The sequence below is a fragment of the Micropterus dolomieu genome, linkage group LG23 (assembly GCF_021292245.1).
Source record: "Micropterus dolomieu isolate WLL.071019.BEF.003 ecotype Adirondacks linkage group LG23, ASM2129224v1, whole genome shotgun sequence".
Lineage (NCBI taxonomy): Eukaryota > Metazoa > Chordata > Actinopteri > Centrarchiformes > Centrarchidae > Micropterus > Micropterus dolomieu.
Window position 1 is genome coordinate 22,295,158 of NC_060172.1, and position 22,799 is coordinate 22,317,956.

The window sequence follows — 22,799 nt, forward strand, 5'->3', positions numbered from 1 at the left end:
ATTTTTTTTTCCCAAGAAAGAAAGCTAATCTTGGACTCCACCAGGATGGACAGGCTTTAGGAGGAATTTTTATTTTTTCAGATTTTTACATCTGTACATGATGTCAATTATTACACAAATTATGTGTAGTAATAAATTTGAATAATATTCACACTAACTCAGAAAGGCAGAGTGGTGTTAGCAGCTGATTTTAGCTCATCACTTCCTCAGATGTGTCTTATTTTAGCATCCCTTGGAGTACAAATAATAAGTTAGCTGTTAGTTCACACTGTTGAAAAATAACAAGTGGAAGCTCTTTTTGTTCAGTGACACAAGCTACAAACGGAAGAGAAATGAGAAATGGGAGATGACAGGGCTTGTTATTCACAAAACTGTAACAGACCTCAAACCTCAAGTAGTTGAGATGAAAAGTTGTGCCGCAAATCTCAATTCATTATCATCACTCATCATATAATTTGTTAGCGATCAATCTGTCAATGTTTTTGTATCAATTGATTAGGTGTTTAGTTAAATGCCTAAAAATAGAAAAATGTTCCTAATGTCTAAGTTTGGGTGTTTTCTTTAACCAACACTGCCACAACAAAATATATTCCATTTATAGCGATATAAAACCATCAAATCCTTATTTTTGAGAGGTCGGAATCAAAAAATGCTTTGCTTGATTATCATTCAGTTAAAGATTGGTCCATTAATTAGGCTATTCCAGCAATTCTGAAAAATAACTTTCATCCCGAAAGCGAGACAGGTTTTTGAAAAATAAAGGAAATAACATAGTCCTCCTCTTTGAAAAAGAAAAGTCCAACTGCTGGAAGAAGTACTTAAATCCTTTACTTAAGTAAAAGTACAGAAGTAGTATCAACAAAATGCACTTAAAGTATCAAAAGTAAAAATATTCTTTCCACAGAAAAAAAGGCCCTCATGTAATATGATGTACTGGATGCCATTAGATTGTTTATAATAATGAAACAGTATGTATGTTGCATTTTACTGCTGTAGCTCATATAAATACACCTGTCCTCTGCAGGCCTCAAACAGTTATACTACTCATAGACATCTGACACATGAAAAAGGGCCCCAACTAGACACTGCTTTTTTAGTAAGGGGCCACACGCCCAAAAGGTTTGGAAACACTGGTTTAATCTTTAACAATGTTATAAACTGATTTTGTAAAAATAATCTGCAAAGTAACCAGTAACTACAGCAGTCAGATAAATGTAGTGGAGTAAAAAGTACAATATTACCCTCTGAAGTGTGATGGAGTAAAAGTATTGTGTAGCATCAAATGTACTCAAAAATACAAAGTACCTCGAAATTGTACTTAAGCACAGTACTCCATCTACTGACATCATTGTCATCCTCTCACTGCCACTTGTGGCCACAGTGGCCGCTGTGAAGCAAAAGTTACGCAGTCTCTTTTAAATTAGAAATTAAAAGTGTGTTTCTCCTATCAATAACGTTATCGCATCTCAGCGGCATGAAAGTGTTTTTCAGCTGATTATCTGGAGAGAAAATCCGCAGAACGGCTTCCTTCATCCATGGCAACATAAGCTAGCTGCTTTGCACCACATGCTATATGTTACCCTGCAGCATCATGGGATGTTGTCTTGTGCCTAATAGGTAATGTTTTATATGGAGGAGCTGCAGTTTTTTTTACATTACACTGACTAATTAGACTACAAGCTGACCCATATACCCATACACTTTCCATACTGGAGAAAATTAAATTACATACTTAAATAGCTAGTGGGTTTGGACAATTAATAGGACTTCATAAAAAAATCTTCCTGCAGTCACTTTAGTTGAACAAACAGATGATGAGAGGTGAAAATTAAAGTGACTGAGAGTGAAAATAAAGGAGGGTGGGGTTGGTTGTATCACTCAATAGATTAATCATGCATGCCTGATTATTTGGCCACCAGCTTGTATACAGGGGGAAGAGAGGGCTGCCTCTCTGTGTTTCCTCTCAGCTATGGGTTCTTCTGGGAGACGGATGCTCTTGACCCTGTGTGTGTGTCTCACCGCTCTGGAGAATGGTGAGTGGGCCCGTCTACTGTCTTTAAGCTTTGACACAAATTTGGTAAGACAGGATGAGAAATATTGGTCACTTTGAACACACTGCTATTAGCTTCAAGTGTTTTAAAGGGATCTTCTTTTCTATACCTCTTTACAGGGATTTTGGTGGTTGGAAAATGAATTGTGTGTTTGTTATTTTTGTTTTTCTGTTGTAAATATTATAGGTTTAACAGACCCTAATAATCTAGTGTGGTCTTGAGGGTGGCGTGTAGACCCACAGTACTGAGAATGTAGAATTAAAAATGGACTAACATAAGTTTGTACCTGAGTTTGAACCCTTGAATATTCTGAAAGATATGATTGACTGTGACGTTTCACAAAACATATTAAAAGTGTTTGTTGTAAATTATAATTTTAAAACTTTGTCAAAAACAATTTCCAACTAGAAATGAAAGATTGTGCACACAAAGGGTTTCAATTGTATAAGAAAAGCAACCCTTTTTTAACAAAGCCTATGTTTGACATATTGAGTGTCTTAATTTGAAAGACTCTACAAAGAGAGACATTTTAGAAACTGGTGAGCTACACATGGAGACAATGTCGTGAACTGACTATTTTTTCATGAACACATCCCAGTGAAGTGGGCTGTTGTTCCACTCAGTTCAGTTTGGCTCACCCTCAAAGCTGTCAAGTGTAATTAACAACTAATATGCACGCTGAATTCCCCCCCCTCCCACACACAAAAGGCCTGGGGATGAGGAGAGTGTGTGTGTGGGAGGGGGTGTCATTATTTCAGTAATGAAGCAGGAGAGGGAGGAGTGCAGTAGTCTGCATGTGAACAGGAAAACAAGGGAAGTTAAAAGCAACAATAAAACATGAAGGAAATTAAGAAATACCTCCTCCAAACTGAAAGGCCTCTTGTATCATGTGTCTCATTTTTGTTTATCCCAACCTGCCTTGTTTTCCGACACAGCTGCACTCCGGGTAACCATGAGGGAATCCAACCTCAACGTGGTTCGAGGGGATTTTGTCATCCTGCCCTGCTCCTTCTTCACCTCCAGCCCCCTCTCCAGACTCAACGTCATCTGGACTCTGGCTCCCTTCTCAAGTCCAGAAATCCCAATACAGGTCTGAATCCCAACACAAACACACACAGACGCCCCTAAGAAGGTCTCTCAACAACAAGCTGCAGGCAAAGTGATCAGATATTTCATGAGTATATCAGGTATTTCATTTGAACTTCTATGGGTGTTTGAGCTGAAAGTCTGAATCTGCTGCAATGTGAATAACAAGTGTTTTGTGAGAAAGTTTATTTATACACACACACACACAGAAGAATCCCTTCAATAAAACACAAGTCTGTCCATATTTTTATGGTCTGAAACAACTTATTAATGGATGATGTCATTTCCAGGTGATTGTGTATGACCATGGACAGGTGATTGAAGACCCAGCTCTCATTGGCAGGGTGGGTTTTACAGGTATGACCAGTGAAACCCTTTTTATCTGAATTGTGGTGTTTTTTTATTTGCTTCTCAATGACAGTTCTTTAAAATGATATTTAATACTTTACCTTTTTAGCTATACAAATAAATCTGTTGTTTATTCAAAACGTCCTTAAGGATAAATATATAAGTGAAGACGGGACAAAAACATTATTTAATGTAAACCAACTGCAGGTATTCCATGGAGTGCAGACATCGTCCTGAATGACACACGTGTGTCAGATGCTGGTATTTACCGCTGCATGGTTAATAACCCACCAGAGACGGCAGATCCTGGCATTGGAGAACTGGAGCTTAGTGTCCTGGGTAAGCGTATCACACATTGTCCAGTTCTACTAGAGTAAACCAGTTCAATGGCACGTACATGCTTGAAGAAATCATCATTTAATATGCTGTGAGTTAGGGATGCAGCTATGTATTTTTCCAGTCCGATACTGATATTTGGTGTAATCCCAACCATATTTGCCATTACTGGTGTGCATTTTTTGTAGGACAAATAGAGGGGCCAAACAAGTTGGTTTTAGCCATGCTAGCAGCGTAGCTCTAATCAGGATAATGTTGGTCCAGACGGAAAAATCTCAACAACTATTTGATGGATTGAAATTCTGTACAGACATTCGTGGTGCCACGATGAGTTTGATATTTGTGGTTCTGAGCGAACTGCCTCAACAACAGTTTTCTCTGTAGAATTTGGTACACGCGTTCATGTTCCTCTCAAGATGAATTGTAAATACTTTGGTTATCCCTCAACCTTTTCTCTACTGCAAATCATTTTTATTTTAGCAATGCTTGAATACTCAAAAACACTAATGACATTTCCATCAACCTCAACCTCTCAACTTGTTATGTTGTGTTTACATTTGTAATGAGCTAACTGAAATGCCAGTTCCAAGTCTGATGTGCAGTGGAACATTTAACAAGGCATTTCCTGAAGAAATACGCAAAACAAGCTGTCTCGACACACACTTAAATGCTTACATCTATTTCTAAGAGTTCCACTGCACTCCATCCTTTTAAAAATTAATCAGATTTTTTTTTTGCAGCACCACCCTCGCTGCCTGTGTGCCAGTGGGATGGAGATATTGATATGGGAGGAAGTGTCACGCTGTCTTGCTCAGTAGCAGAGGGTGTCCCCACTCCGGAGATCCGTTGGGATAAACTGAATCCAGAGGAAATTGCACTTCCCATCAACATGGAGGGTCAGTGTCACGCGCGCACACACACACACAAAGTTGTGTTTTCATCACTTCCAGGACATTAATTTCACTTACACTCTAAAATGTAATGATTTATGTTATGGGGATATTAGTAATACTGCCCACTCACTCACTCACACACAGGGCTCCTGTACATTAAATAACGTGTTTGTAATCAAACCAAACAATTCTTTGGCAGAATCATTATCATCAGTTATTATGTAAGACATATTGAATTCAATAGTGCAGGGGAAATTTTGTTGCATTGTATAGTCTTACTAAATTTTAGTGTGGTGAAGCTGATTTAGTGACAATCAAAACTGGAGCTACTTGAGGAAAAATTCATGGGCGATATTGGGAATGTAAGTATTTTAAAGTGTGTGTCCAGAAGACTGCAAAAGCGGTTCTTCATCACTCCCATAAAGTTGGGGTACTCCAAGAGACTCCATTTAAAAAGAAAAAACATTGTTATAATCGAAGCAGCAGAATCCGAGATACCCTGACTTTTAGTCTCTAGTATGGATTAAAGGTCCAGTGTGTAATATTTCTGAGGCTCTATTGACAGAAATGCAATACAAGATCCATAACTATGTTTTCAGTGGTGTATAAAGACCTTACATAATAAACAGTTATGTTTGTATAAACCGTCTATGTATTATGTGGTTTGTGGTGCAGAAACAGTGACAGTGTTTCACACTCTTGGCTTACATTTTCCATGTTATCTGTCAGTGGCCAAGTCACAATAATATTATATATTATATTATAATAATTTCTTATATACCTAAAGAAACCTCATTTCTTGATTGGCTACTCTCTGCTGTCTCAGAAGAGACACCTTTTGTGCTGTGTCGAGCCACCGTAGCTGTCCTACACTCTTTGTAGGGGTAGGGGGCAGTGGTAGACTGGACAGTTGGTTGCTATTTGCAACTTCACCGCTAGATGCCACTAAATCTTACACTCTGAACCCTTACATTACAAAAAAAAGCTGTAGGCTATCCTACACTTCCCATAATGCAACTGCACAGCATCTTTCATCTGACCCCTCCCTCCTGCCTCTTAATTGCCCACATCTTTCAAACCCCACCTTACATTGTATTCAGTTAAATAAAAAAGTTTTAGTCTCAAGCCCAAAGTCAAGCTAACCCTGATGACATCACTATGTCAGGCTGTTCCTTTGCAAAGCTTCTCCAGAGCCACAAAATACTTTAAACTACGGTTGTCAAAGGTTGCGTAGGACTCCTCGTCAAGAGTAAAACCAAACTTCATGTGTAAAATCAGTCGAGTGCTCCTTTAAGCATTTGAAATAAATCATTATGCTCATACTTTGCCCCCCCCCCCCTCCTCCTCTCTCTCTCTCACGCGCTCAGGGCATCTGTCAGGCTCCGTCCAAATTGTCAATGTGTCATCTCAGACATCCGGCCTGTATCGCTGCTCTGCCGCTAACCTCCTAGGAAAAGAGAACTGCTATGTCAACCTGTCCATCTACAGCGGTGAGCGCTTTGTCCACCCATAATCCTCTCTGCCACTTTTCACTACAGCCACCAGCATGATTTTAATGTTTTTGTCTTCCTCCGCAGCCCCAGACAGGTCCTCGGGCATACTGCAGGGTGTGCTGCTGACGTTGTCCATGAGTCTGGTGCTGCTGGCGCTGCTGGCACTCGTGCTGTGGCTCCATCGCACGGGACAGGACGGGAGGTGGAGGGAGGGGAAAGAGGAGGAGGAGTGTTACAATGAGATCCGGTATACTCCGTCTCTGATGAAGCGCTCCTTTGTTTGATTTTTCAACATCCACAGGAAAAGAAAAAAAAAAAAGAAAAGCTCCAACCCCGGTATCAAACAAAAGACTGGATTTTTACGTCTAGACAGCCTCCCTGTATACTACTGTATCTCTGTACAACATCATACGTTTTGAAATAAATGCCCATGTTTTCAGTAGGTTTGGTATTTTATTTACAACAATCTAGTGTCAATCTTTTCCCCATTAAACCTACATGATTAAAACAGGGCACCCAGGATCCCCTGACTTTAATGATCAGAAATGCACTTAAAGACAATCTTTCCCTCCATCGTTCCTTTCAATATCCGGATACCAAATGTCAGTACTAAAGCCTTCACATTAAACCCTAAAACCTGATCCTCAACTTTGAATTCATCAAGTCTTACAACACAAAAATAATCATCTTCACTAGTGTTGCTTTTACATATCAGATCTGTAATAAAATACCTATTCAGACAAGCTCACTCTGGATGTCAACGGTGTTCATCACAAGTAATGCAGCCCACTTGACACATACAGACCAGAGAGAAAAAGACGCCGCAGACCAGGAAGGCGCTTGAGGCTGGTAAGCTGAAGCATTAGGATGATGACCCAAAGAATCAGCCTGATGTGCAGCGGTGCATAATAAGAGCTCAGTGTCAAGACTGAAAAGAGGAGAGACATCACTCTGCCTTGGGAGAGGAAAAAACATTGACTGCTGCAGCGGCCAACAGGTACAGTTTGTTTCATCTGACCTCTACAGATATGAATAGTTACAGTTTATCTGTACATTTCTGCCATCACGGCATTGCTTTCCCCAGTACTACTAAGTTTGGATGTCTGCAAGCTTGTTAAATGCAATTCACAAGTTCACTATGACTCTGGCTTTTAACCAGCTTTTATCCCTCCTGTTTAGCAGATCCACAGCATAAAACTACTGAATAAGTATACAGCACTATTGCACTACTGTAGGATGTTAAACATTATCATTTAAAGGTTTCAAAGTACAAATTAAGGCAAAGTCTCAAGATTCCTCGGACAAAAAACACCCACAAGGGGACAAAGTAAAAGTAAAATGAAATCACTCACAGCAGTGTATTTGCAAACAAAGACACAAAAATCTTTAATTTAAATAGGAGGGGAAAAAAAAAAAAAAAAATCACATAAAAAAACTGTACAGAACATTTAACATTGACTTAAAGTTCTTAAATAAAAGACCCCTCTCCCAAAATAACTAAAACAATAAAAACGATAAAGTGGGATGGTGTATGATACATTTTGTGCAAAAGAAGTATTAATTCATTCTTCCCAAACTGCACATTTCAATGTGAAGAGTGCCTCTCTCCACTCAGCTCACCCCTCTGATGGGTAAACACAAGAGTCCCTCCCCTCAACATAGTGTCTTAAATGTACAAGAACCCAAAATCCAATAATAATAAAATAGATTTATATTTTAAATATATATTTATATACGAAACATGCTGTACATAATTTCAGAGATTAAGAAATCCCTTTTTAAATTGACACCCAGGTCTGTCCGTGAGCTTGTGCTTTCCTCACTCCCAGCAAAGAAAAAACCCCAACAAAAAAAAAAATACAATATTACTCCCTGTTGCTTTGGAAACAAGATGAATGAGGAGAAAAGAAAAACAGAAAACAGCACTGATCAGAAAGTCTCTGTTTTTCCTGAGTCGAGGGAGTTACTGACGTGTTTTGAGGGATACTGAAGCACTTTTCACCTGTGTTAGCTTCTTCACAGCTTAGACTGAAACAAATCTGAGCTGCTAAAGATTTTTTTTTTCATTCACAGGAAAAACAAAAAGACAAGCTTTGTATGGAGTGTGTCCCCCTTGTTCAGATGCTGTAAGGATCTGAAAGTAGGAAAAAAAAAAACAAGCGCCAGAGTGATTCAACAAATGTGGTTTTAACAGCATGCACAAAATATTTTAACCCAGAGAAAGTAAAATGTTGTAAAAAAGGGGGCATTTGTAACATCAGTGTGACCCACTATTCCACCTGCCTCATAACCGTGACCCTTCAGTTTTCTCCCTTTGGACAAAAAGTCATCCCAGAGGCCTCATTTCTTTCCCTTATATAGACCCTGAGAACACTGGCCTCCTTTCAAGTTTCCTACAGGGGAATGCAGCTTCTGAGAGATTATTTGGTGAGAAAACTATCTGTTAATGCGATAATTATTTCAGAATCGTTCAACCACAGCAGACAAATGGGAACATAGGGACAAAACTGCTGGACCTGGGGGAAACATTTGGGGCCGAATTTGCTCCGACTGCCAGCTTCTTTTTTTTGTGTTACAGGATCTACATTAACCCTCTATCGGTGTTTCATACTGGTGGAACACGAAGAGTGCAAGAGCGGGAAAGAAACCAACTTAAAGTGACTTCTCAGGAATACTTCCAGTTATGTTCACTTCAAAAAAAAGAAAGAAAAACAGCCATTGGTGAGATGATACAAATGTGATAACATCAAATAAGTTGAGGGAGGGGTGGGTACAGTTGACAGAAGGCAGATTTCCAATTTCATACATCAGCACACCATATTGACAAACCCTGTTAAAGATATCTGTAAGACAATATTAATCAAATAAATATTCCACCTTTGCTTTCAGTATGTATTCAACTTTGTTATTTTTCCAACTAAAACGCTGGATTTAACTGGTGTAGAAACAGCAGTAGTAGTGGGTATATTAGTAGTAGCAGGAGATGCAGGAGCAGTAGTATAGTAACAGGAGGGGCCAAACTGCAGGCAAAGAAAACAAGAGCTCCCCACACAAAGCAGCCTGGGTCCCTGCTATTGAGAAAGTCATGAGCTGAGTGGATCTGATCAGAGAGGGCGTCGTTGATCGGTCATCCAAAGAAAACAAACTCAGTGCAGCACAACACTGAGGAACTTGTGATTCTTCAAGTAAAAACAAAAAAAGGACATTCCACTTACCCAAAAAAGGCTTTTAGTTCTGACACTCCAGGTTTGCAGGTTTGTGATCAACACAATTTTCAGATTGGATTCACCCTCCGCTTGATGCTGATCTACGGGCACCAGATCTGTCCGAAGTCATCCCACATCTCTGTGTTGCTAGTCAGATTCAGGACTTGTGTCCAGGCCTAAATAGACTGTAAACTTGCGGTAAAAGCACCACATGTTGGCTGGGATAGAAGGGAGTTCCCCCCGCCCTCCCCCGAAACGTACTCAAAAACAGAACTGTTGATGTTGTCAGGCACCTCTGTAGAAAATAGGTCAGAGGACGAAGATGACAATTTTTGTGGGATGTGTTTTTTTCTTTTCTTGTTGAATATGTATAATGTTCAGGGAAGATGAAGAAGTGGAGGCTCCTGAAATTTGTCAATATTGTCTGACACTTAACGGTAGGTCCACTGAAGATTATAAAATGGGGAAAAACAAAACAAGGCTTATAATGGTTTCCACATATCCTTCACCTGCACATACAGCAACATACTATAGGATCTTTTTTTAATTGGTTATGCAAAAACCAAAACAAAAACCCCCCCTGCTGCTACAGATGTCAAGTGAGACAAAGTCAGAGGCAATCCTCTATTATCCAGTATAGAAAAATAACCAATCCTCAAGCAAAACATCCCTTATAATTGCACTGGCCTTTCTGGCCTGTCACTACTGTTCCAACCAAAAGGTCGTCCATAGAGACACCGAGTGCCTTTGTCAGAAAGAAAAATACATCATCAGGCCTTATGACTAATGATGAAAACTGACTTTGGAATAAACCGGTTTGCGGAAATCATTTCATGATCTGACGTGAATCAGCTCAGCATGCTATCAGATGTTTAACTCCTTTGGCTGAGAAGGAGAGGGGTGGTGTGTGTATAACCAAATCTACCCGGTATTGCAGCGGGCCATTAGAGGATTCACAAATCATGGTTGCACTGAGTTAGACAAAGGAGGATTGATGGAATGAGTCCCGAAGGCTGGAATGAGTCTAGTCCGACCCGGCCCAGATCAGACCGCGGTGTGCTTTCACTGCAGAGAATGTCACTTGGGGTTTCTCCCAGTGCAGACTCAGCGCAGGTGCTCAAGTAAAGGCAGCTCTGTGGATTCCTCCCGGGGGGTGGGGGGGTCCCCTGCAGTCAGCAGGAGTGGATCCATCGTCTGAGTGGCTCCCAGAGGATCCAGGGTGTGCGTCAGACTGGCCTCTTGTAGGGGTGCAGGAGGGGTAGGCTGTAAAAGACAGATTTATAAAAGAAATCTAAAAATCTGCACTTCCATTGAAAAACACAACTATTTGTCAGAACCATAAAAAAACAATTAAGTAGATCTGGGTATCTATTTATCATCAACATGTCACCACTGACCAAACAGGCAAAAAGCCCCCCTAATGTGGCTTAGCAACAATAAAGGGTAAGATTGTCTTTAAGCCCAACAGATTTATTGTTGTGCAGATATTATCAGCCGATATGAGCTAATTGCAAATAAATCAGTATCGGCGTTTGTAACAGTATCTATGACTATTAAAAAAGAAATGGGGAGTCGAATCCTTCACTCAGGTCACTATTGTTAGCATAGTTTGCCCATGAGAGGGCACTCTGCTGCTCCTCTGTTAAAAAGACTGTGGCAACACTAAACAAAACAATCAGCTGACCGGAGTCTACCAGAGCATGCAGAAACAGGAACGGACGTTACCAGTGAGTTGGTCATTTGTCACATTCATGACTTGCTAACCCGCCTGTTTTTCATTGCCCTCTCCTGGCTTCCTCCCGGGTCACAGCAGTATGTTTAATTTTACAGTAGGTGATTGGTGGAGGCTACGCTGTCGACAAAGTTGATTGTAGATTTATTTCTGAAACAGTGGGGCAGTTCTAGTGAACGGTCCTCTCAGTTCTCACTAGTTCATCACTTCTAAATATTTTCTAACATCACTTATAGTAGCTAGCCTAAAGCTGCCCATTGCTAAATTAGATTTCCCAGAAAGCTAGCTAATGCCACGTTTATCAGCAGAAGGGCGCTAACATTAATGAGTGGTTAAACTATAGTGTTTAATGTATTCTAAATATATCTGCATGCCGCTTGTCTGTTGTTAGTTACTGTAGTTACTACTGTGAAAACTGAGTTGCAGTTACTCCTTGTAGACAGTCATGTAGTATTAGATGCATTCAAGGGGAGCGTTTCCTCTAGGTCACTATATCATAGATGGTGGTTGAAATATTCTTGTAGCTTTGGCTACAATGAAAGTGTGCTGGTAAAGGGATAAACTAATGTTAAAATGCAATATTGAAAATAGTCATTTTGGCAGATTATATACACAAGTTCATAACTTCTGCATGACAAAAATATATTGCCTATGTAGGAGAGCCCTGATTATCATTAAAATGTAATATAATTATAATGACGAGTAATATATGGTATTATTGTTAGTACTAGTACATTAGTGTTGAACACAATAGGTTACATACACTATTTCCATTAATGTTCATTAGTAGTAGTAACTTGTGTTGTACTTTTGTTTAGCATTTTGTTATATTGGTGAGGTCTCATTACAAAAAATATTAGGGATAATCTTTGTTTATGTTGTGTGTTTCAGAAAAGAAAGGAGAAAAAAAAGAATATCGGCATATCGGATTTTAAAAGCTTCAAATATCGAAATCGGTATTTTTCTTAAAAATCCCAGTTAATTAGTTGGGCTCTAAAAAAACTCCCACATACTGTAGCAAGAAGCAGTATCAGGGTCCAAACAAAAGCAAATCATGTTTGGTGTCATTCATACAGGTACAAAGCTTTACATACAGTTCTGGCATTTCTTAGTTACTTGATTAATCAGTGTTTCCCCACACACATAGGCTTTACTTGGACGGGGTCACCCCGGTATATTAACAGCCTCCCACGTAAATTTGGCGACCCATTTTAGCATTTTACAGAGAAACAGAGAGAAAGATGCTATATATTACAGTGGACATTTTACTATCACAGACCGGGTAAAGAACAGTGAACACACCGGTGCAGTTGTCATTGAGTACCACGTTAGTTTCGGTTTCGATGGGCTACGGATTTGGCGGTGGAAATCACGAGTTCTAGATCATTTGGCGACTTTATAAAACATAACCCACTGCTGATGGAGAAAGTCAACAGGGCAGACACATAGAGGGAGACAGAAAAACAAAGAGCTAGGGTAAGCCGCTGTGTTTGCAACAGAGGTGTAGGTGTGTGAGGAAAACAGAACTGAAGCGATGAAGAGCAGATTCACGGAGGCTAGTGAATAAACACTAAAAATAAAGGTGGCAAATGAAGTAGAATTAAAATGGTTAAAGAAGAAATAACTTAAGCTACTAGAAATAAAAATATACTCAGCTACCGTCAACATCGAAATTCAAATTTAAGAAGCTAGAACCTGAGATTTATGATATTTAGATTAAGAATTAATAGATTATAAAAATGGTTGACTAATCGCTGTAACTCCACATCTCTGAGACGCTTCCTTTTGTATACTGTGAAGCTAGATTTTCTTTGTTGGACAAGAAGCAAAAACAGGGTTTTGACAAAAACCGTCTCTGAATGAACTATAATTGTTGGATTTTTCTTGTTGGAACTCAAGGGATTGAGATGATATGTGAAAGGTGTTAAGATACAGGCCAAAATGTGAGCTGAACTTGGATTAATGGTGCTCTTAGGTATAGTTGAGGCCAAAATTGGTATCTAGATGGACCTTTTCTGTTGTGTTCTATGGGGTGGACATTTCCCTGCCTAAAGTTACACATGATTGAATAGTAAAGGACACTTCCTCACCTGTGTGCGTATGGTCTGTACTGTAACTCCTTCTCCCTCCACTGCAGCTGGTCCGTTAAAGCCCTTTCTGCCTGAAAAACTCCACTTGCCAAAGTGGCTCTCATAGTGTAGTCCGCTGCCCTGCCCGAGGCCAGCCCGCTGGCCTGACCTGTGCCCCGAGTTCTCCAGAAGACTCGCCGGGCAGAAGCGCTCTGGGCCTGGCAGAGGAGGTGGAACAACAGAGCTACTGAAGGACAGCTGGGAGCTGGACAGTTGTTGACCCAGGAGGCCCTGGATGGAGGAAGTGCGCTGTAGGGATGTGAACAGTCCCGCCTCCATCCTGCCCTCAGATTGGCTGAGCAGGGCTAATGGGAGAGGTTGGGGGTGGTGAGGCCAGCTCTGGGTTGGACCTACAGGGTTGTCTGTACCTGAAATGCAAGAAAAGCCATTTCATTTAGTCAGTTTTACTTTATTAAAAATGTCAAAAAGGCTTGCAGTAAGGCAAGGCATGAACTGTTTCTAACAAATTTACACCATCTCGTTTTTTTTTGGTCAACTTTCTAAACAGTACCACAGTGATCTGCCTGTACTACAACAGTTTCAGGTCGTACCCATCGAGGGCTGCACAGTGGTGATGTGCGGCTGGGGAAGGCTGGAGGCTGGTGTACTCTGGGTGGTGTGAACGGCTGGGTTGGTGGAGATGGAGGTGGAGCCACCTCCACAGTCTGAGTCCTCAATGTTTCCTCCGCTGTTACAGCCAGCGCCACACCCCTTCTGTAACCTGCAGACAGACATGTATTAAGGTGTTCACACTAACTTCTCTGTTGCTAAAAGACTTTTGTGGACATCTATCACATGAAGTTTAGACCATGTACCTGTCCCAGCTGCTGATGAGCCAGGTGTAAATGTTGTGTGGGCTGACAGGTCCTCCCCACACAGACCGGAGCTGGCTGTGCCCCCCAGCGTATGAGGTGGTGAGAGGGGACACGTAGATGGGGTAGCCGATGGGCTGGTCGCACGAGGAGTTAATCATATTCCTCAGGGCCTGTTTGGCATTTTGAATGCTGCCACGCTCTGGGTTACGATTGCGCAGGAAAACCAGCTCCTGCTGTTGCCCCGCCCACAGCCCACGCACACACTCTCTGTTCACCTGTAGGGGGCAGCAGGAATATTAACAGCTGGTTCAAGGGTTCTGGGCAAATCATCCTGTACATGAACTGAATTTCAGAGAAAAATAAGCAACAAACTAATGCAACAAAAATCAACTTAATAAGCCAGAGATAACAAGACCAAGTGATAAACAGGAAGTGACCTTGATGACTCTGAAGCTGAGGAACCTCTTATTAAGCATGATGATCTTGTACTCGTCGCTGCCGTCATCCATGATGTGGCGCAGTGCCAGCAGTGAAGGCATGTTTGCTAGAATAGCGCTGCGCCACACAGGGTCACCCTCGTGAGATATCAACATCTTCTCCTCGTTGGCAGTGATGGCGTCGTACAGAACTGTAGGATCCTCATACTCATCTGGAGATGTAAAGTGGTCCTGGAAGAAACGCAGATTTCAGTACGGTTGGTCTCAGTTCAGAGACAAAAGAGACTAGAGGCTAGCTTTTATTCTTCTGTGAGAAATGCTACCTGATGCAATTTGAGGGACATCCGCACTCCCGGTGCCACAACTCGATTAAGCAGGTCCATATCTGCAAACACCCATTCATCCCTGGGAGATGTGATGCGAAAGTCTCCCTTGAAGAGAGCATGGAGGCCATAGAGAAACGGCTCTAAGCTGCCAAACAGAAAAACAAAAATAACTCTTGCATATTGCTGGCATATAAATGGGTAGTGACAGGTGGCATCAGCCACAGTGACAGACATGGTAATGTGGCCGGGGGTTCCTACCTTGCAGACATGCTGTGGGAGGCTGTGCCCAGAGCTCTTCTTCCCAGGATACAGAGCCCAAAACAGAGGTTGACAAGTGGAGAATCTCTTTCACAAGTCACCGGCTACAACACAAAAGAGTAGTTGGGATGAATAATAAAATATTGTAACTTTGACTTTAACTTGACTTTTTGTTGTCAATTTCTTAAACACATTTATTGAAATGAGGCCTCTTTTTATTGAAACTCTAAACACAAATCCTCACCCAATACCTCAAACATCCTATTTTCCAGGTCAAAATTAAGCTACTCAAAACCATTCAATGTTGCTGAAAAACCAAACTTTGCCTCAAAACACACACACACGTAAGATAAATATAAAACAATATTACAAAAATAGGTTATTAGTTATGTTGCTTGTGGTTCTCTCACTCAAAAACTTTTTTACACGATGAACACAAAAGAAATAAATGTACATTTGCACACACTTTTTATTCCTTAGTGTACTGTACAGTACAACACACCAAACAACAAATTTTCTGCCCTAGTGTCCTGTCTTTGGTCTGGGACAGGCCAGAGATTATCGTTCTCCACCTCCTTCTGCATCTACTCCTCCTCCCTCTACCTCCTCCACCTCCTCCTCATCTTCCTCCTATCCCATCTCCTCCTCCAACTACTTCTGTTCCTCTTCCTTCACCTCTTACTCCTCTCCATACTGTGTTTCCTCCTTCTCCTCTTCAGTGTCCTCTACCACTTCCTTCAAATTTCGCTAGATCCACTGTTCCAAACCTGAATGAACTGTCTCTTGACCTTTTATCTATCTATTGAAGCTTCTGATTGGTGTGTTTCCACCTGGGTAGTTGTGTGTTAACTGAGCTCAACCTTTGCTGATTGAGTGAACAATACTGAATGAACATAACAAAAACACCCCCGATCCATGTGGGATTCTAGTGCAAATGCTGTGGAGAGTCTCACCGTTTGACGCCTGCTGTTGCAATACTGAATCCAGTCCAGGTAAACCATGCAGAATGAGGAGGTGGTGATGCCGGAGGCCCTGTGGTCATAGTCCTCATCGATGTTCAGGTTGAAGGTAGGGTCACTGTCTACATAGTTGGGCCCAAGACAAGGCCGTAGAGCATCCTGAACCGTATCATTGGTTAGCCACTCTTCCAGCTTCGAAGATCGACTCACATAGTAGATGATGCTCTGTTTAAGGGGACAAACACCGGATCCAAATGATTCAAATATCAAGCATTTAACATCAAGATCTCAGGCCACAATTTCAGTCATTTCAGTCCTGAGTGCATGACAGGGTGGGAATCAAAGTGTATATGCACATTTCACATTGCTATTGGATTTTTTTCTTGTCCAGTCCTACTGTGATTGCTCACACCCTGCCCTGAACTCTACCAGGCTACAGTATTATGTAAAGGCAATGTGAACAGGCAATAACAGCAATGGGACATGTAAACAAACATTTCTAGACCAAGTGTAGACATACAGAACAGTCAGCTTATAAAATATTATTGGGAGTCTAAAAAAAGAGGCATGATGTAAGAACAATGATCAACGTCTTACCTTGACATAGTATGTGATGAGGATCTTACGGAGGTCGAATACTTGCAGCATGGAGGCTGCGTTGTTGTCACTGATGCTGTAGCCTTCTAGTACGTACTTGGTGGCGGCCACCTCCCAAGCCAGCCAGCGCTGTCCAAAGGCAGCATTGAATGACAGCATGTGGGGAAAGTGACCAGGTTCGCAGCAGCAGCAGCCCTCGTCCTCCTCTACTCCCTCGGTGATGGCCTCTACCTCCCTCTGCTGACAGTAGGTACCTGTGTGAAGCCGGTGAGAATCATATAGCTATAAAGTGTCAATCTGTGACATATTAGGGACAGTAAAATAATGTTCCATCATTTAACTGGACTTAATACAAGACTTTAAGAATTGACATACTTTGTGAGGGCATACAAATTCAAATAAAGCTGCTTATTGGCTTTAGTGACAACCTCTTTAGAGAGTGACGCACAACATCTATATTTCTTAGTCCTGAACAACGTTAAAATAAACCTGCAGCCACGAAACTGTTAAAAGTAAAAATATACTTGAAGAATTGGCACAAAAAGTAATATTCAATAAAAATACAAAACAAATATGGTACAGAGGCAGATTTTGAAGCAATATTTTTAAGTGCACAGTAGCTTGACCTTGTCAGCTGCCACTTTTTACATAAACACGATTGGCTGAGCTACAGGGGCCTGATCTCTATAAATAAATGCTATTCTGTGAGAACACAGGTAAAAAACTGAAACTGAGCTACAAGCTCCAAACACTGTCAGCCCCCATCTTCCTCTGCTGCTGACCTCTAAACTCAAGACCCCTCAGCTGGAAGGTGACCAGGCCGTTGCCGATCTCAATGATGTGCACCAGAGCATTGAGGTAGTCTGATGCGAGGATGAAGCAGTCGCCGGTGGTGTAATTGCCCCAGCGGCCGAGGAGCAGGTCTCCGCACAGGCTGTGCTGCAGAGAGCGCGTCAGGTGCTCGTAGAAAATAGAGTTCAGGTTGTTGTCATCGGCACCTTAAGAAAAGAGAAGGGCATCACCATAGCTACAGAACAAAAAAAATGCAAGTCAAAAATTGATAATTAGATGGTGAGAGACTATTATGGCATACCTGGGTTGCGGTCTAACTGAGTGGCAAGTCTGGTGTTGGAATGATCGACGCGTTTGGTGCTGCAAACATGACAAACTAGTATCAGAACTGGTTGGAAATACTTTGGATTTGAACTTTAGGAAACGTTAATTTACATTTGCACAGATTTTTTTTCTTCCAAAAACATACTTGTAGTCTCGCTCCCAGAATTTTACAGGTCTGGTGTAAGAGGTGACGAACACAGCACTGCCTAGGACAGGATTGAGAGGGGTGGAGAAGATGGCGGAGAAGATGGCCTGGACAAAAAGTACAGCAGAGTCTGAAGTAACATGAGTTAAGGATATCGCATTGACAAAAAACAAACAAATTAAAAAATTACAGTTATAGGTCTTTAGTACTTGTAACATGCAGAGTCCTGGTGACTTATTGTGGAAATATACATACCAGGTAAAGGAGCACGGACACAATAACGGCAACACTCGTACAATAATGCAACTTAATACAACAACCCTGAAACAAATACTGGTTTATAATGTTCAGTGTATGTAGAGTCTGTGTTGTATTTTGATGCTATGGTTTGTGCTGTTGTTGTATCAGACTGTATTATACAGTAAATTGCAACATTTGACAGAAAAATCAAACAAACTGAAGGATACGGGGCACGGCAAAGGGTTGAGCGAAGGCGTGGAAGGCTGAGCCCCAGGTGATCTGCCAGGGGGCGATGTAAGTCAACACGAAGCGCAGCTTGTACAGCAGGTCCCACATCTGACAATTCACAGAACAAATACATAAACTCCCCGCCCAGAAAAACGCATTGCCACCTGTATTCATACGACTGCATAGACAACGTAGTGTTGGATAGAGAGAGAGATTAAAGAGCAACCTAACACCCCCTGAATATGTTGTCTTTGCCAACCTCCAATGGACCCTGTGACATCACTGTTGAGTGTTACAACACTGTAGCACACTGCCACACCTAACCACGTCCATCAGTGTGGCTGGGTATGGTCTTTTAACCGGAGGGGGCAGTAAAATTCTGTGTTTTCAGCCAGGTGTTAAGTTCCTCTTTAACATTACACAGTCAAAATGTGCAATAAATTGCTATTTATATTATTATATTATATTCTTATTTAATAACATTTGCAACCATTTCTGAGCCAACAGGATGTGCGGCCTAACCTTGCTGAAGAGAATGGACATGAAGTAGTAGTCGATCAGGAAGGTCTCAGAGAAGTGCGGATAGTCAAAGTGGAAGAAGAGCGTGGTGAAGCACAGCGTGACGTACTGCTGCGACGGAGCGCAGAAGGACGAACGCAGCAACTTCATGCCTGCTACTGAGATGAAGAGAGCTCGGCTGCTGAAAGGGTCGAGAAAGAGACGGAGAGGAAATCAGTCACATATATACATAGTGTAAGGAATGACCTGAGATCTCCAAACCCAGATGCAAGCAGCTGTGCTACAGTTGAACTGAGAATATATTCACCTTTACGCATACTACTATACATACTGGCTGGTCTATGGGTTGGAGAGATAAAGCAATACACTTGGGGAGGGTTCAGCGTGTCTACTAATTTTATGTTCTACGGGTTCCAACACACACTGCTAACAGTACATTTCCCCGGGGAGCAGAGATGGAGAACAGTATAAAGTATGGATGTGACATAGTATGGAGACATAATGAGGAGAAGCTTACTAGATGTCCAGCTCTTTATGGTTCTGGCCCACAGTTCGAGCTTCTGTTGTTAGGGAGTTAAGAACCACAGCCGGGTAGATGAAATATTTCTCCACACACTGAAGCCACGCATACAGCTTCTCAAACCACATCAACTGAGCAGCATCTGGGGCACACAGAAAGCAAAACAATCTTATACACACTTGTTGAGGAGAGCTGCATGTCCAAACTCTCGCTTTCTGCCCCTAAAGCTTTCCAACGCCATGGAAAGCCAAAGAAGTTCAGAGATGAGCCGCAAAAGTTCTAGAACACAATCTTATGGACTGATGAGACCGAGATTAATCTCTACCAAAGTGATGGAAAGGCCAAAGTGTGGAGAAAGAAAGGAACTGCTTATGATCCGAAGCATACAAGCTCATCTGTGAAGCATGGTGGAGGTAATGTCATGGCTTGGGCGTGCATGGCTGCTTCTGAACAGGCTCAGTAATATTTATTGATGATGGTAGCAGCAGAATGAATTCAGAAGTGTTCAGAAACATTTTGTCTGGCAATTTACGGAGAAATGCTTTGAAACTAATTGGGTAATAGCATCACAAATGAAGAATGCTACAGTTTGGTGATGTCGATGGGTCGCAGGCTTAAGGCAGTTATTGCAAGCAAGGGTTATGCCACCAAATATTAAATGTTATTTACTTTAAGATTATTTGTTCCATTACTTTTGCTCACTTGAAAAATGGGTGGGTTCAAACAAAGGGTGGTATGTCCTAAGTTGTTTAACACATCTAGATGTGAATACCAGGAAATGAAAGCTGAAATTCTGAACTCTTGTCTCATACTCATCTTTTGATCTTAAACCCAAATGTCTTCAGTGAACAACAAAAACAAAGGAATTTGCCTTACTGTTCCAATACTTTGAGGGGACTGTATAACGCTCCAATGGTTGATATATGAGGTTTTCTTCTCACACTTTTAAGATACTTCCACATGCATGTTTCTGTGTATGTGAACAAAGATACAAGATTAATCAGACACTCACCTCGGACCTCAAACTGACTGTACTCTCTGGAGCGGAGCACAGGGTGAGCCAGGCAGAACCATGGCAGCTGCTTGCGGAGCTGAGGCAGGAGATAGTGTGTAATGAACCCTACAACTCCGGCCAGGATATACAAGACAAAGCTAAGAGCAGGCTGCGGATCAAGAGCAAAAAGAGGAAATTTAGAATAAAAAAAATATCTGTGGACATCTTTTCACTAAAATCCTCTGAGAAATGTGTTGGAAGAACAAGATGAGAAACACTGCTCAGACTAACTTGAAGAGCGATGAAAACTGTGCTGGCACTGATGGCGAAGGTAATCACAGCCATTAGGGGACACATGACGAGGTCTGAATGAAGAATCTCTTTCTACAAAGAGACAGTGAGAAGATTTTAAAATTAATGACTCCATGAAGTCAAAAGTGAAACTGTCCCACTGCAGTCTGGGCAGGCAAGCAAGCGGTGATCTTTACCACAGAGTTATGCAGCTTCTCAGGAAGAGGGTCCTTGATCTCCACAGGGGGTTCTTCTGGTATTCGGTTCTCCAACTCTGGGAATAATTTAGACCGGACCAGTGACCTGACGTAAGTGGTAAAAACATACAAAAAGGAAAAGTGAGAGCTACATCAAAAAGCTGAGGTCAAAGTCAACACAGGCTGCATAATGAAAGCAGTTTGTCAGCAGTGTCAGTCTGTGTCTACACAGGATGCGTTTAGGCAAACGTCTGTGTTTAGTTTGCATTTTGGCAGCACATGCGGCTGGTTCGATCCCCGTCTCCTCCAGTCTGCATGTCGAAGTGTCCTTGAGCAAGATACTGAACCTCAAATTGCTCCCAATGGCTGTGCCATCAGTGTGTGAATGTTAGTTTCATGGAGATGTTCAGTTGGCACCTTGCATGGCCAACTGCACTGCCACCAGTTTATGAATGTGTGAACTGGGTGTAAAGTGCTTTGAATGGTTGGAAGACTAGACTACAATTTGTAGTTATGGTTGTAAAATGAAATAAAACTGACATGAAGCCTAAAATTACGCTTCAGGTTGCAGTGACACAAATATAGTGTGACTAAACGCAGCCTGTTATGTGGCTTATATAGACAGCTGTATTTTATGTTGAGGCTTGTAGCTTCTTCAGGTGTGCGGCTACCTGTAAATGTTAACGGTCATTCTATCATAGATATAAAAACAGGATTTTCAATGATGTCTAAGGCCAGTATGGTCAATATGAAACACAAAATACTGACCACAGGATGGTAGGATCGCTGCTTTGGCGGCTGAGGTGGTAGGATAAGGCCAGGAGTAGGCCACAAAATACAGAGAACAGTACTGGCACATGGGCATCCCCCCACGGTGCCTAATGTGGAAAAAACAACAAATAAAAACAATACATTAAATTAAGGCCTATCCACAGCGATACTGATCAGAATATTTGATACAGAAATACCACACCAAAACGCATCTACTTTCATGTAGAGTGTCTCTGTTCCACTTACATTGATAGCACCGAGGCAAAATCCATAAAGGAGAGCAGCAACCAATATGCTGCGTATGAGGCTGAACAGAGATGAGAGGGGGCTGGTAGTGGCTGAGGAAAGAGACAGATAGAAGATCAGGAAGAACCTAAACACAAACGATCACGTGCAGTTTCTAAACTGACAGATTGAAGACACTATCACACTTTGCCAATTTCCTGGAAAGGAAACATATTGCTGTCTGTGAAGACATGCTCTCACCAGTTCCACCAAAAATGTGCATGTCGATCTGCTCCAGCAGACACATCACAAACGTGTTGACCTGAGGTAGCAACCCAAACAGGAAAATGACCGGGAAACACAAGGCAAACACTGTTGGACAAAAGAGATAAAAGTGTTTAAAGGCCTAAAAAATGAATATATAACAAATATAGAGCATAAGATAAGCAGAAAATAACCACTTTATAACTACTAATCCACATGTATTACTATTTATGGCTGATCTCTTGTTAAACTGCCACTCAAATATCAAATACATAAATTGTTGAGGTGTTCTGGACAGCTAGTACAATAATAATGTAAAGAGTCTTGTATCAAAACTAACCAACGAGCATATCCCTGACACAGAGCAGGAAGTGTGCAGAGAAGAAGGTGACACCATAGAGAGAGACGGGATGCAGGCTGCCAGAGCGCCCAGATAGGTCAAAGATCCAGATCATCATACAACACAAGCAGAAGTAGACTGGCCGACTGTACACAATGACCCAGTTATGGCCCTGTTAAATTACAGACAAAAAGACAAGGCATGATTACAAGACAATAACAAGAGGTGGGTGTGTGTGTGTGTGTGTGTGTGTGTGTGTGTGTGTGTGTGTGTGTGTGTGTGT

The 22,799-nt window shown here is 41.6% G+C and overlaps 2 protein-coding genes across 3 annotated transcripts in view; one reads left to right on the forward strand and one right to left on the reverse strand.

The window, feature by feature from the left end:
- Nucleotides 1-1,969: 1,969 nt before the first annotated feature.
- Nucleotides 1,970-6,613, forward strand: zgc:165604 (uncharacterized protein LOC792578 homolog). Its single transcript, XM_046040812.1, has 7 exons — nt 1,970-2,033; nt 2,987-3,141; nt 3,428-3,494; nt 3,693-3,824; nt 4,562-4,717; nt 6,082-6,204; nt 6,292-6,613. The coding sequence occupies exons 1-7, from the start codon at nt 1,970-1,972 to the stop codon at nt 6,489-6,491; spliced, it is 897 nt and encodes a 298-aa protein (XP_045896768.1). The 3' UTR covers nt 6,492-6,613.
- Nucleotides 6,614-6,640: 27 nt separating this feature from the next.
- The window catches only part of LOC123962871 (pecanex-like protein 1), a 37,087-nt gene continuing 20,928 nt past the window's right edge, over nt 6,641-22,799 (reverse strand). For both annotated transcript variants that reach the window (XM_046039318.1, XM_046039317.1), the window contains exons 17-36: nt 21,934-22,025; nt 21,685-21,794; nt 20,917-21,022; nt 20,720-20,812; nt 20,447-20,597; nt 19,432-19,576; nt 18,918-19,095; nt 18,395-18,503; nt 17,928-18,057; nt 17,760-17,818; nt 17,449-17,664; nt 16,667-16,920; nt 16,064-16,294; nt 15,111-15,214; nt 14,850-14,997; nt 14,527-14,757; nt 14,090-14,364; nt 13,826-13,995; nt 13,236-13,642; nt 6,641-10,676 (exon numbers count right to left, since the gene is read on the reverse strand). In XM_046039318.1, coding sequence (XP_045895274.1) covers nt 10,518-10,676; nt 13,236-13,642; nt 13,826-13,995; nt 14,090-14,364; nt 14,527-14,757; nt 14,850-14,997; nt 15,111-15,214; nt 16,064-16,294; nt 16,667-16,920; nt 17,449-17,664; nt 17,760-17,818; nt 17,928-18,057; nt 18,395-18,503; nt 18,918-19,095; nt 19,432-19,576; nt 20,447-20,597; nt 20,720-20,812; nt 20,917-21,022; nt 21,685-21,794; nt 21,934-22,025 — 3,368 coding nt within the window. In that variant the 3' untranslated portion in view covers nt 6,641-10,517. The remainder of the gene's footprint in view (nt 10,677-13,235; nt 13,643-13,825; nt 13,996-14,089; nt 14,365-14,526; nt 14,758-14,849; nt 14,998-15,110; nt 15,215-16,063; nt 16,295-16,666; nt 16,921-17,448; nt 17,665-17,759; nt 17,819-17,927; nt 18,058-18,394; nt 18,504-18,917; nt 19,096-19,431; nt 19,577-20,446; nt 20,598-20,719; nt 20,813-20,916; nt 21,023-21,684; nt 21,795-21,933; nt 22,026-22,799) is intronic.

Bases quoted from the DNA above. Each gene is read 5' to 3' on its own strand.
- zgc:165604 (XM_046040812.1), top strand. From the start codon at position 1,970: ATGGGTTCTTCTGGGAGACGGATGCTCTTGACCCTGTGTGTGTGTCTC. The intron at 3,142-3,427 runs GTCTGAATCCCA...TGTCATTTCCAG, and splicing joins GTCCAGAAATCCCAATACAG to GTGATTGTGTATGACCATGG. The intron at 3,825-4,561 runs GTAAGCGTATCA...TTTTTTTTGCAG, and splicing joins ACTGGAGCTTAGTGTCCTGG to CACCACCCTCGCTGCCTGTG.